Here is a 14491-nt window from a genome sequence, read left to right as displayed (position 1 = left end):
CAACACCACGGTTCAAAAGCATCAATTCTTCAGTGCTCTGCTTTCTTCACAGTCTCACATCCATACATGACCACTGGAAAAACCATAGCCTTAACTAGACGGACCTTTGTTGGCAAAGTAATATCTCTGCTTTTGAATATGCTATCTAGGTTGGTCATAACTTTCCTTCCAAGGAGTAAGCATCTTTTAATTTCATGGCTGCAATCACCATCTGCAGTGATTTTGGAGCCCAAAAAAATAAAGTCTGTCACTGTTCCCACTGTTTCCCCATCTATTTGCCATGAACTGATGGGACCATATGCCATGATCTTAGTTTTCTGAATGTTGAGCTTTAAGCCAACTTTTTCACTCTCCTCCTTCACTTTCATCAAGAGGCTGTTTAGTTCCTCTTCCCTTTCTGCCATAAGGGTGGTGTCATCTGCATATCTGAGGTTACTGATATTTCTCCCAGTAATCTTGATTCCAGCGTGTTCTTCTTCCAGCCCAGTGTTTCTCATGATGTACTCTGCATGTAAGTTAAATAAGCAGGGTGACAATATACAGCCTTGACGTACTCCTTTTCCTATCTGGAACCAGTCTGTTGTTCCATGTCCAGTTCTAACTGTTGCTTCCTGACCTGCATATAGGTTTCTCAAGAGGCAGGACAGGTGGTCTGGTACTCCCATCTCTTTCAGAATTTTCCACAGTTTATTGTGATCCACACAAAGGCTTTGGCATAGTTGATAAAGCAGAAATAGATGTTTTTCTGGAACTCTCTTCCTTTTTCAATGGTCCAGCAGATGTTGTCAATTTGATCTCTGGTTCCTCTACCTTTTCTAAAACCAGCTTGAACATCTGGAAGTTCACGGTTCACGTATTGCTGAAGCCTGGCTTGGAGAATTTTGAGCATTACTTTACTAGCATGTGAGATGAGTGCAATTGTGCAGTAGTTTGAGCATTCTTTGGCATTGCCTTTCTTTGGGACTGGAATGAAAACTGACCTTTTCCAGTCCTGTGGCCACTGTTGAGTTTTCCACATTTGCTGGCATGTTGAGTGCAGCACTTTCACAGCATCATCTTTCAGGATTTGAAATAGCTCAACTGGAATTTCATCACCTCCACTAGCTTTGTTTGTAGTGATGCTTTCTAAGGCCCACTTGACTTCACATTCCAGGATGTCTGGCTCTAGGTCAGTGATCACACTATCGTGATTATCTGGGTCGTGAAGATCTTTTTTGTACAGTTCTTTTGTGTATTCTTGCTACCTCTTCTTAATATCTTCTTCTTCTGTTAGGTCCATACCATTTCTCTCCTTTATCGAGCCCATCTTTGCATGAAATGTTCCCTTGGTGTCTCTAATTTTCTCGAAGAAATCTCTAGTCTTTCCCATTCTGGTGTTTTCCTCTATTTCTTTGCATTGATCGCTAAGGAAGGTTTTCTTATCTCTTCTTGCTATTCTTTGGAACTCTGCATTCAGATGCTTATATCTTTCCTTTTCTCCTTTGCTTTTCACTTCTCTTCTTTTCACGAGTACTTATAAGGCCTCCCCAGACAGCCATTTTGCTTTTTTGCATTTCTCTTCCATGGGTATGGTCTTAATCCCTGTCTCCTGTACAATGTCACAAACCTCATTCCATAGTTCTTCAGGCACTCTATCAGATCTAGTCCCTTAAATCTATTTCTCACTTCCACTGTATAATCTTAAGGAACTTGATTTAGGTCATACCTGAATGGTCTAGTGGTTTTCCCTACTTTCTTCAATTTAAGTCTGAATTTGGCAATGAGGAGTTCATGATCTGAGCCATAGTCAGCTTGCAGTCTTATTTTGGCTGACTGTATAGATCTTCTCCACCTTTGGTTGCAAAGAATATAATCAATCTAATTTCAGTGTTGACCATCTGGTGATGTCCATGTGTAGAGTCTTCTCTTGTGTTGTTGGATTAAATGAGGTCAAATCCTGTCTTTGCCACATGGCAACCTCTCAGTCAAGACACACAAACTATGACTTGACTTTTACCAAACCACACGAAATAAAAGATGATGTTAGCTTATAAACAGTTGCCAGGTCTGCCCTGGTGGTCCAGCGGTAAAGAATCCACCTGCCAATGCAGGGAACATGAGTTCCATCCATTGCCCAGGAAGATCCCACATGCCATGGAGCAGCTAAGTACACGTGCCACAAATACTGAGCTCTCACTCTGAAGCCCACGAGTCACAAATACTGAAGCCCGTGTGTCCTTAGAGCCTGTGCTCCGCAACAAGAGAAGCCACCACAATAAAAAGCCTGCACATTACGACTAGAGAGTAGCCCCTGCTTGCTGCAGCTAGAGAAAAGTTGGCCAAGGAACAACAAAGACCCAGCACAACCAAAAATTTTAAATAAATAAACAAATAAAAAATTTTTCTAAAGTAGGCAAAAGCTCTTTTTGCAACAAGCATGTATTATTTTTACAATAAAAGAGAATAAACCTTTAAAAAGTAGCCACAAGCCAAATACTCAAAGTTCAATATTTTATGTTACGCTATAATACTGAACTTGATAAAGTATTAGATTGGCCTTGAACAAAACAATAGTTTATCACTAAAATAATATATCATCTACAGAGTTAAAATTATCAGAAAAAAATATCTTGGAGATTTTAAAAGAAAACTACCATTAACTCACCCTCTCAAGGTGAAATGTATTAAGCAAAATAGGAATCATCCATTAAATCCTGAATGTCTCAAACATAATTTCAAATAAGGGTAAAGTAATACATGAAATAATATGTGCAATGTTGAGTATTATATTCATTGGTCATCAAACATGTTTGCAACCAGAAGACACCCTAGTATTAATATGTGGGGCAATGCAACATAATCTGACATAAAAACACAATAATAAGTTATATTTACTATGTCATATAGATGAGGAACTGCATTATGTACACAGCACTGACGTAGAAAGACACAGGGCACCCTTAGACACCAGGAATTCCTCAGTGAGACAGATTCCTCATCAAGACCCAAAGACCCTGTCAGGAAGAGAGGGAGGGAGAAGCTTGCCCTGAAACCCCCTTCTTCAGCCAGAAATTCCAGAGTGTCCCTCCACCTACTTCAAATTCCTGTCACAAAGTCGCTGTGTCATAATAAACAGTGAGAAAAAAAGAGGAATGAAGATTTTTTGACATATCTGAGTAGAAAAGTTAGACTATGGTGGGCCTTTTAAACATAGAAAAACACAAAAATACAGAACGTGGACAGTGGAAGTCTTAAACGCCAACAAAACTCTTGTAATGTGAGAGCAAAAAGTGAAAATGTTAGTCACTCAGTCGTGTCTGACTCTGCAACCCCAAGGACTATAGCCCACCAGGATCCTTGGTCCATGGAATTCTCCAGGCAAGAATACTGGAGTAGCCATACCCTCCCCCTAGTATCAAATGATAGAAAGAACTTGGAACTCATCATCTTGTATCTCAAAAGGTTCTGCCCAAATACCCTCACCCCGTGCCCTTGAGTTATCACGGCTTAATCACCTTGGTCGCCGATCCTTCACTTCTGCAGCGATTGCACCCCAGCGTTGGTTTAAACCTGCCAGCTTGTCCTTCAAGAAGCTTCCATCTGTCGGGGAGAGTTTCTGTATAATCCCATCCCCCGTTCTGTTTAGTGCTGCAAAACTCGGCTGGTGGCTGCTGATCCCCTCCTCGAGTTCCTGTAACAGAGAACCACTCAAGATTAACTCCACTGCTAAATTAAACTGTTCTGAGGCAGTGAATCCATTTTCACGGAGTGGTGTCGATATAAGTGTTAGAGAAACAAAGCCCTGGAAAGATACTTTATGTATACGAAAAAGACATTTTTAACACTTTAATTACATTTCAATCAACAGATTAAATGAAATCTACTTTGAAATCTAACCCACTCTTATGAATGTCATCAGGCAAAATACAGTGAAAGAGAACAGCCTAATAACATAAAATAAATAACAGCTTTTTATATTGACACATAAGCATCAATCATGCTTGATTAAAGTGAATTCCTTGTCCTCTAAACACGGGCTTGAAAGTGTCTCTTAAAAAACTGTTTAAACCCTCTACTCTCATATTTTATTATGTCCTACCATATGTAAGTAAATCTCAATGTGCATTTTATTGAGACATTGCTTCACTGGTCTGTAAATTTTTAAGCAATGGATTAAGAAAGGATATTTTAAAGTCAAATTTAACTACTTCTCTACGACCCTAAAAATAAGAAAAATGTATTAACATATTGATGAGAAAATAAAAGCATTCTCTAACTCCTCATAAACCTTCTACATTAAATATATTTTTAAAAATTAATAACAGAGAAAATATTCTCAACAAGGGTAAATTGAAATTTTAACCATGATTTCTAAAGTCCTATTACTGTCAGCAGAACTGATTTAGCTATTGTGTTGTATTTTCCCAAGACTGAATTAGACTTACATGAGCAGCTGCCCTGATATAACTCAAAAATAATTTACTTTTATAATAATGATCAATGATAAAAAGAAAAGTAAGATCTCTAAGTGTTTAACTATAGAAAATAAAGGTGAGGTATACAGATATCTTTTTGTCCTTGATAGAGTCTTGAGTATAAAATTTTATAAGTTTTGAATATAAAAATAAAATTGTTTTCATATTTTTCACTAAAAAGTATTTTTATTTAAATTTCTTTAAATTCCTAATTTAAATTGAAAGACTTTTTTTCTTAGACTTTTAAAACTGAAAACTAGAACTGGAACAAAAATGACAGATTGTCTGTATACCCCTGAAAAATTAATACTGTAGGCCCCTCCTTTTAAAACCTGTCTTAAATGGTGCATACTAAATAAGCCAAGTTTTCAGCACATCCCCAGCCTTTTACAGAAAGCACTCACCTGCTGATGTATCCTGGCCTTCTCTAAGTCCAGGCCACCATCCGGAGCAAAAGTACCAGCCAGTAACTCTTCAGCTTCTGTTATCCAGTGTGTGAGGTCATTAAGGTCACAGTGGAACTGTCTCCATTCCTCCACAGCCCTATCAAAATAACTAAGGGACAACAAACAAAATAGGTTTCCAAACTTTCCAGGACCGTCTAGAAGCGATTTTATAAGAAGGAAATTTAAATCTCATTTAAACCGAAAGCTTCAAAATGAGTGAATTCACAGCTCACTGCTCTGTAAGCCCAGTTTTCGTAATGGATTACTGTTAATGATTCCTCTTAGAGAAACATGCATCATACCAAGAGTCAAGCAATCTGCATATACCTCCCCCCTCACATTCATGCACACAGACACACACATTAGGCAGCTTTCTAACTAAATAGAGAGGCATCTCTGGCTGTGAAAATCAAGATAGATTAGCTTTAGGCATGTTAATCCACCCAACTTTGAACACTTAACATTTCAGATATCATGAAATGCAAAATATGATTAATTACTTTATTCTCTTAGGAAAAAATTAGGGTATTTTATTTCCAAAACACTTAGTTCCCAGCTAGAACAAAAGCTAAAGGCCAAAACACTTCAAAATTTCCTTGCAGTCTATTAACTCTGTGCTACAGACTGAATTGTGTACCCCACCAAAATCCATATGTTGAAGCCCTAACCCTTAACATGACTATATTTGGAGACAGGGTGTTTAGGGAGGTAATTAAGGTTAAATGAGATCATAAGTGTTACTTTCTCAGTCATGTCCAACTCTTTGTGACCCCGGGACTGTGGCCCAGCAGGCTCTTCTGGCCATGGGAATTCCCAGGCAAGAATACTGGAGTGGGTTGCCATTTGCTTCTCCGGGGGGGATCTTCCTGACCCAGGGATTGAACCCATATCTCCTGCATTGCAGGTGTATTCTTTACCATCTGAGCCACCAGGGAAGTCCAAATGAGGTCGTATCGGTCACTAATCCCACAGGACTGTTGGCCTAATTAGAGAAAGAGACATAAGAAATCTCTTTCTGTGTGTCTCTTTCTGTCTCTGCTACTGTCTGTCTGTCTGTCTCTCTCTCTGCAAGAGCACAGAGGAAAGACATGTAAGGACACAGCAAGAAGGTGGCCATCTGCAAGCCAGGAAGACAAGCCGCACCAGAAACTGAGCTCTGCTAGTACCTTGATCCTGGACTTGCAGCCTCCAGAACCGAGAGAAAATAAATATCTGTTGTTTAGGCCATCTGCAGTATCTTATTATGGCTGCGCTAGACTTAGCAGCAGCAGCAGTAGACTAATGTATACTCTGTGCGGTAACTAACCTGGTGTGTCTCACTGATCAGAACACAGCAAGATGGCAGAAGCTGCAAAGCTCAGGTTAGGCAATGAGACAAAGACTACTAAGACTTCTATTCAAACCTAACTCGTTAGAAATGAGACAAAGTCAGACTCCAGTGCTTGTCGTATCTGGGACAAAATAAAATAAATATGAGGTGGAAAAGCCTTCTTGGCTTGGGACCCTATGTCATTTCTGTCTACCTTTTTATTTAGAGTAGTAGTACCAGGAGAAGTTTAGAAGAGATCTCAGAAATTTTAGTGACAATACAAAATAGTTTGTAATAAAAAGGTAATAATAATATTTTAAAAAGCAATAAAATGGTCCCTAACATTGCTAACTGCTAAATAATGTTTATGTTTCCTTCTTCCATGAAAATCATTTTGAAAATTCAGTTAATATTTGCTGAGTGCCCACAAGGAAACAACATTCTATTGGGCATGTCAAAAATAAGAGCACTTCAAACAAAACATGATGAGAAAATATTAAGATAATCTTCACTATGATTTGTAAAAACATAGCAAACATAAATTCTGACTTCTGAGATGGTGCAGTGTGAATAGAAAATATTGCTAGAAAGGCTGTTCCAAAGATCTAAAGACTGAGAATAGAAATGTTAAACTTAGTAAAGATAATTACCATCAAAACAGAACATAAATTCCAAATAAATCTAAGCATCATACTTGCGGATTTTATATTAAAAAAAAAATGACAGAGAGATCCATGTTCAGATGGGATACAAAGAACTATCTCATACTCTCTAATCCAGCCAGCTTATATGGGAGGCAGCAGGGAATTGTGAAGGACTATGGGCTTCCAGAAACTCACAGGACTCAAAGTATAAGTCTTACCCCATCTATGGTTTGTATTTGAAACAGAAGCATGTAAGTTTACTGTCTCTAATATTCCAACTTGATATATTCCCTCCCAAACACATATTATTGCAAAGGAGGCATAAAGGAGTTCTCAAAGAAAGATATCTGATTATTTTCAAGGTATTTATCTTTTGCCACAGACCAATAATACTAAAAAAAAATTCATAGGCAAAACAGCATAGAGACCTCTTGTGGACAAATGGACTTGGTGGTCACCAGCTGTGATTATCACCTATAACTGAAACCAATGTAAGCACAGGGTATTTGCCACTGCCTTGACGTTCTACGAAAAGAACAGAATAGAAAGGAGTACTCAAGTATTGCCTATAAAACTAGACATACAGGAAAGGGGGGGGGAAATAAACATTTTAGGATAGGTTACCAAGGTTGGAAAAGGAAAGCAAAACAAAAATTAGAGGTATGAATAAGAACGTAAAAACTAATGCATCCAAGTGCTGGGCCAAACCAAATAAGAGAGACAACCTCCCAGCAACTGAAATCTATTAAGCACAGAAAACAAAATAATAAAATAAAAACGTGGTAGAGAAGAACTTTCTAACATAAAAGAACACTGCTCTGTGCTCAATTAAAAAAATATCTAGGAAAGAACTATTTTTATAAGTTAAAATTTATAAGCTAAATTTTTTATAATCACAAAAATGGCATGAATATTGGCAATCAACATAATCCACAACGTCCTTGAAATTCTGCCACATTAGCCAGATGCATATATGCAAATAGGGTAACTGAAAAAAGAAGAAACAAAATCATATATACTGATGTGCCATAAGAAAGGCTAAGAAAATAAATTTTATACCCATATACCAAGGTGTACACACACACAAACAAATATACACAGTGCAAAATATGCAGAAGTTACTATACATCAATTCTACAAAACGAAGAAAAAAAGGACAAAACTACCAAGTGATAGTCCTAGAGAGAAGAGACTAGAAGACTATTCGCTGAGTCGTGTCCGACTCTTTGCGACCCCGTGGACTGTGGCCCACCAGGCTCCACCATCCATGGGATTCTCCGGGCAAGAATACTGGAGTGGGTTGCCATTTCCTTCTCCAGGGGATCTTTCCGACCCAGGGATAGAACTCAGGTCTCCCACATTGCAGGCAGACGCTTATGTAGATAAATCTTCAAAACCTTACTGAAGACACAGAAAGGATCCAAATGAATGAAAGAATACATTTCAAATTGACCATTTTTTCTAAAATTGATTGAAATGACTAAAATTTTACTGGAAGAATAAATGTAGAAAAAGAGCATGAATTTTAATGTTAGAATAATTAGAGAAAACTTACTGTGATGGATTAAAAAAATTTATAATGCTTTAAAAATGAAAATGCTATGGTATTAGATTAAAATTGATGGTGTGATAAGGCAGAATTAGCAAAATTAAATAAATATAAAGTACAAATTCCTTTAAGTTTATGATAAAGGAAGTATCACCAACGATAATGGAGAGCTGGATTATTCAGCAAAATGTATAGAAAAAATTGGCTGCTCATTTAAGAAAAATAAAGCAAAATAGAACAGATAAGTATTTCTTAACTCAGGCTCCACAAAAAATGTCAGCTGGGAAGGGTTCAAGACGTAGATATGCACGGCCTCTACTCTTGCTACTAAAGAGCTGGTGGTGTATACAGACATAGAGAACGGACTTGTGTTTGCCAAGAGGAAGGAGAGATAGTGGAGGGACACATTAAGAGTTTGGGATTAGCAGATGCACATTACTACACACAGAACGGATAATCAACAAGGTCCTACTTTATAAGGAACCATAGTGATCATGGCAAAGAATTTTTCAAAAGAGTTGGTGTATAGAAACACCAAATCTGTTCTGTGAAAAACAGCATACGTGTTTTGATAGTTCAGTTCAGTTTAGTCGCTCAGTCGTGTCCAACTCTTTGCAACCCCGTGACTGTAGCAGCCCAGGCTTCCCTGTGCATCACCAAATCCCGGAGCTTGCTCAAACTCACGTCCATCGAGTCGGTGATGCCATCCAACCATCTCATCTTCTGTTGTCCCCTTCTCCTCCTCCCTTCAATCTTTCCCAGCATTGGGGTCTTTTCCAAGGAGTCAGTTCTTTGCACCAGGGAGCCAAAGTATTAGAGCTTCAGTTTCAGCATCAGTACTTCCAATGAATCTCCAGTGTTGATTTCCTTTAGGATGGACTGGTTGGATCTCCTTGCAGTCCAAGGGACTCTCAAAAGTCTTCTCCAACACCACAGTTCAAAAGCATCAATTCTTCAGCACTCAGCCTTCTTTATATTCCAACTCTCACATCCATACATGACTACTGGAAAAACCATAGCTTTACTAGACAGACATTTGTTGGCAAAGTAATGTCTCTGCTTTTTGATATGCTGTGTAGGTTGGTCATAAAGGAGGAAGTGTCTTTCAATTTCATGCCAGCAATCACCATTTGCAGTGAATTTTTGAGCCCAAGAAAATAACCTCTCTTACTGTTTCCATTGTTTCCCCATCTATTTGCCATGAACTGATGGGACCAGATGCCATGATCTTAGCTTTCTGAATGTTGAGTTTTACACCAACATTTTCACTCTCCTCTTTCACTTTCATCAAGAGGCTCTTTAGTTCTTCTTTGCTATCTGCCATATGGGTGGTGTCATCTGTGCATTTGAGGTTATTGATATTTCTCCCAGCAATCTTGATTCCACCTTGTGCTTCATCCAGCCTGGCATTTGACATGATGTACTCTGCATATAAGTTAAATAAGAAGGGTACAATATACAGCCCTGACATACTCTGATCTGGAATCAGTCTGCTGTTCCATGTTCAGTTGTAATGTTGTTTCTTGACCTTCATACAGATTTTTCAGGAGGCAGGTAAGGCGATCTGGTATTCCCATCTCTTTAAGAATTTTCCACAGTTTGTTGTGATCCACACAGTCAAAGGCTTTGGCATAGTCGATAAAGCAGAAGAAGATATTTTTCTGGAACTCTCTTGCCTTTTCAGTGATCCAACAGATGTTGGCAATTTGATCTCTGGTTCCTCTGCCTTTTTTAAATCCAGCTTGAACATCTGGAAGTTCTCCATTCATGTACTGTTAAAGTCCGGCTTGGAGAATTTTCAGCATTACTTTGCTAGCGTGTGAGATGAGTGCAATTGTGTGGTAGTTTGAGCATTCTTTGGCATTGCCTTTTTTGGGACTGGAATGAAAACTGACCTTTTCTAGTTCTGTGGCTATTTCTGTGTTTTCCAAATTTGCTGGCATACTGAGTGCAGCACTTTCACAGCATCATCTTTTAGGATTTGAAATAGCTCAACTGGAATTCCATCACCTCCACTAGCTTTGTTCTTAGTGATGCTTCCTGAGGCCCACTTGACTTCACATTCCAGGATGTCTGGCTATAGGTAAGTGATCACACCATCATGATTATCTGGTCATAAAGATCTCTTTTGTATAGTTCTGTGTATTCTTGTCACCTCTTCTTAATATTCTGCTTCTGTTAGGTCTATATTGTTTTTGTCCTTTCTTGTACCCATCTTTGCATGAAATGTTCCCTTGGTATGTCTAATTTTCTTGAAGAGATCTCTAGTCTTTCCCATTCTGTTGTTTTCCTCTATTTCTTTGCATTGATCACTGAGGAAGGCTTTCTTACCTCTCCTTGCTATTCTTTGGCATTTTGCATTCAGATAGGTATATCTTTTCTTTTCTCCTTTGCCTTTCAGTGTTTTTCTTTTCTCAGCTATTTGTAAGGCCTTCTCAGACAACCATTTTGCCTTTTTGCATTTCTTTTTCTTGGGGATGGTCATGATCACTGCCTCCTGTACAGTATCATGAACCTCTGCCCATAGTTCTTCAGGGATTCTGTCTATCAGATCTAATCCCTTGAATCTGTTTGCCACTTCCACTGATTAATAGTAAGGAATTTGATTTAGGTCATACCTGAATGGTCTAGTGGTTTTCCCTACTTTCTTCAATTTAAGGCTGAATTTGGCAATAAGGAGCTCATGATCTGAGCCGCAGTCAGCTCCCGGTCTTGTTTTTGCTGACTGAATAAAGCTTCTCCTTCTTTGGCTGCAAAGAATATAATCAGTCTGATTTTGGTATTAACCATCTGGTGATGTCCATGTGTAGAGTCTTCTCTTGTGTTCTTGGAAGGGGATGTTTGTTATGACCAGTGCATTCTCTTGGCAAAACTCTATAAGCCTTTGCCCTGCTTCATTTTGTACTCCAAGGCCAAACTTGCCTATTACTCCAGGTATCTCTTGACTTTCTACTTTTGCATTCTAGTCCCATATAGTGAAAAGGACATCTTTTTTGGGTGTTAGTTTAAGAAGTTCTTGTAGGTCTTCATAGAACTGTTCAACTTCAGCTTCTTCAGCATTACTGGCTGGGGCATAGACCTGGATTATTGTGATATTGAACCGTTTGCCTCGGAAACGAACACAGATCATTCTGTTGTTTTTGAGATTGCACCCAAGAATTGCATTTCAGACTCTTTTTTCTGACTATGAGGGCTACTCCATTTCTTCTAAGGGATTCTTGCTCACAGCAGTAGATATAATGGTCATCTGAGTTAAATCCGCCAGTTCCAGTCCATTTAGTTCACTGATTCCTAAAATGTCAGTGTTCACTCTTGCCATCTCCTGTTTGACCACTTCCAGTTTGCCTTGATTCATGGACCTGACATTCCAGGATCCTATGCAATATTGTTCTTTACAGCTCTCCACAAGATGGTGGAGTAGAAGGATATGCACTCATCTTCTTCTGAGAGAACTCCAAAATTACAACTCACTGCTGAACAATCATCAATAGGAGAATGTTGGATCCCACCAAAAAAAGATACCCCACAACCAAGGGTAAAGGAGAAGCCCCAGCAAGACGGTAGGAGGGGCAAAATCATGTTTAGAATCAAACCCCATACCCACCAGAGATTCTTGAAGGGCTCAAACAAAACTTGTGCACACCAGGAGACCCCACAGAGACTGAGCCAGACCTGCCTTTGAGTGTTTGAGTGTCTCCTGTGGAGGTACAGGTCAGCAGTGGCCTGCTGCAGGGGTTGGGGCTCTGGGTGCAGCAGACCTGGGTGTGGCATAAGCCCTCTTGGAGAAGGTCACCATTAATCCCACCAGAGAGCCACCAGAATTTACATAGGACTGGGGAAACAGATTCTTGGAAGGCACAAACAAAATCTTGTGCACAGCAGGATCCAGGAAAAAGGAGCAGTGACCTCACAAGAGACTGACCTATACTTGCCCATGAGTGTCCAGGAGTCTCCGGCGGAGGCATAGGTCGGTGGTGGCCTGCTGCAGGGTCGGGGGCACTGAGTGTGGCAGTGTGTGCACTGGACCTTTTGAAGGAGGTCGCCGTTATCTTCATTACCTCCACCATAGTTTGGTCTCAGGTCAAACAACAGGGAGGGATCACAGCCTTGACCATCAATAGCAAATTGGATTAAAGATTTACTAAGTGTGGCCCCACCCATCAGAACAAGACCCAGTTTCCCCCACAGTCAGTCTCTCGCATCAGGAAGCTTCCATAGGCCTCTTATCCTTATCCCTCAGAGGGCAGACAAAATGAAAACCACAATCACAGAAAACTAATCAAACTGATCACATGGACCACAGCCTTGTCTAACTCAATGAAACTATGAGACATGCCATGTAGGGCAACCCAACAAGACAGACCATGGTGAGAGTTCTGACAAAATGTGGTCCACTGGAAAAGGGAATGGCAGACCAATTCTTGCCTCGAGAACCCCATGAACAGTATGAAAAGGCAAAAACATATGACACTGAAAGATGAACTCCCCAGGTCAGTAGGTGCCCAATACGCTACTGGAGAAGAGTATAGAAATAACTCCAGAAAGAATGAAGAGATGGAGCCAAAGCAGAAACAATGCCCAGTTGTGGATGTGACTGGTGATGGAAGCTTTGATAGGGATTATATTGAATCTGTAGTTTGCCATGATTAGCATGTACACTTTAACAATATTAACTCTTCCAATCCATGAGCACAATATATCTTTCCATTTATTTGTACATACACTTTAACAATATTAACTTCTAATCCATGAGCACAATATATCTTTCCATTTATTTGTTGTCTTCAGTTTCTTTTATTAGTGTCATATAGTTTCCAGAGTACAAGTCTTTCACCTCCTTGGTTAAATTTATACTTGGGTCTTCTATTCACTTTGATGCATTTGTAAATAGGATTTTTTTCTTAAAGTTCTCTTCCTGAGAATTTGTTATTAGTGTATAGAAATGCAACAGATTTCTGGATGTTAATTTTGTATCCTGCAACGTTACTATATTTATTAGTTCTAGTAGTTTTAGATGGAGTTTTTAGAATTTTCCATATATAGTATCAATCTCTTCAGTAAGCAGTGTTGAGGAAACTGGACAGCTACATGTTAAAAAAAAAAAAAGAAACTCGACCATTTTCTCACACTATATTCAAAAGTAAACTCAAAATGGATTAAAGACAAGTATAAGACCTGAAGCCAGCCATAAAGCTCCTAAAAGAAAATATAAGCAATATGCTTTTTGACTTAGGTCTTAGCAGTATTTGGGGGGATGTGTCTCCTCAGACAAGGACCACAAAAGCAAAACCATACAAATGGGACTACATCAAACTAAAAAGCTCTTGCACAGCAAAGGAAGCTGTCAACAAAATGAAAGGGCAACCTGCCACCTAAGAAGAAGTTACTTGCAAATGACATCTGACAAGGGGTTCATACCCAAAATATGTAAAAAACTCACACAACTCAATATCAAAAAATCAAACAATCCAATTAAAAAATGGGCAGAGGCTGAAGAGACATTTCTCTATAGAACATATATGAAAGGCCAACAGGTTCACTAAAAGATGCCCAACTAGTGTCATTAGGAAAATGCAAATTAAAACCACAGTGAAATATCACCTCCCACCTGTTAGAAAGAGCATCATCAAAAAGGCAAGAAATAGCAAGTGCTAGTTTGGATGTGGAGAAAAGAGAATCCTTGTCCACTAGTGGTAGGAATGTAAATTTGTACAATCACTAAGGAAAACAGTAAAGAGGATCCTCAAAAAATTAAAAATATAACTACTCTACAATCCAGCAATTTAACCTCTGAGAATACATCCAAAGAAAATGAAAACTAACTTGAAAAGATATCTGCACCTTCATGTTCATAATAGCTTACAATAGCCAAGATACAGAAGCAACTTAAATATACATCAACACACGAATGGATAAAGAAGGGTGTGTGTGTGTGTATATATATACACAAATATGTATATGTATATGCATATATATATATGCACTTAGCTGTAGAAAGAATGAAACCTTGTCATTAGCAACAACATGGATAAACCAAAAGAGTATATGCTAAGTGAAATAGGTCAGAGAAAGACAAATACTATATGTTT

The 14491-nt window shown here is 38.8% G+C and overlaps 1 protein-coding gene across 10 annotated transcripts in view; it reads right to left on the bottom strand.

Moving 5' to 3' along the window:
* The window catches only part of UTRN (utrophin), a 557788-nt gene that overhangs the window by 310506 nt on the left and 232791 nt on the right, over nt 1-14491 (bottom strand). For all 10 annotated transcript variants that reach the window (XM_070795583.1, XM_070795587.1, XM_070795585.1 and 7 more), the window contains 2 exons: nt 4859-5009; nt 3495-3670 (listed from right to left, as the gene is read on the bottom strand). In XM_070795583.1, the coding sequence (XP_070651684.1) occupies nt 3495-3670; nt 4859-5009 (327 nt within the window). The remainder of the gene's footprint in view (nt 1-3494; nt 3671-4858; nt 5010-14491) is intronic.

The sequence above is a fragment of the Bos indicus genome, chromosome 9 (assembly GCF_029378745.1).
Source record: "Bos indicus isolate NIAB-ARS_2022 breed Sahiwal x Tharparkar chromosome 9, NIAB-ARS_B.indTharparkar_mat_pri_1.0, whole genome shotgun sequence".
NCBI classification, from domain to species: domain Eukaryota; kingdom Metazoa; phylum Chordata; class Mammalia; order Artiodactyla; family Bovidae; genus Bos; species Bos indicus.
The sequence above is the reverse complement of the archived record's forward strand: the minus strand, read 5'-3'. Positions and strand labels throughout refer to the sequence as shown.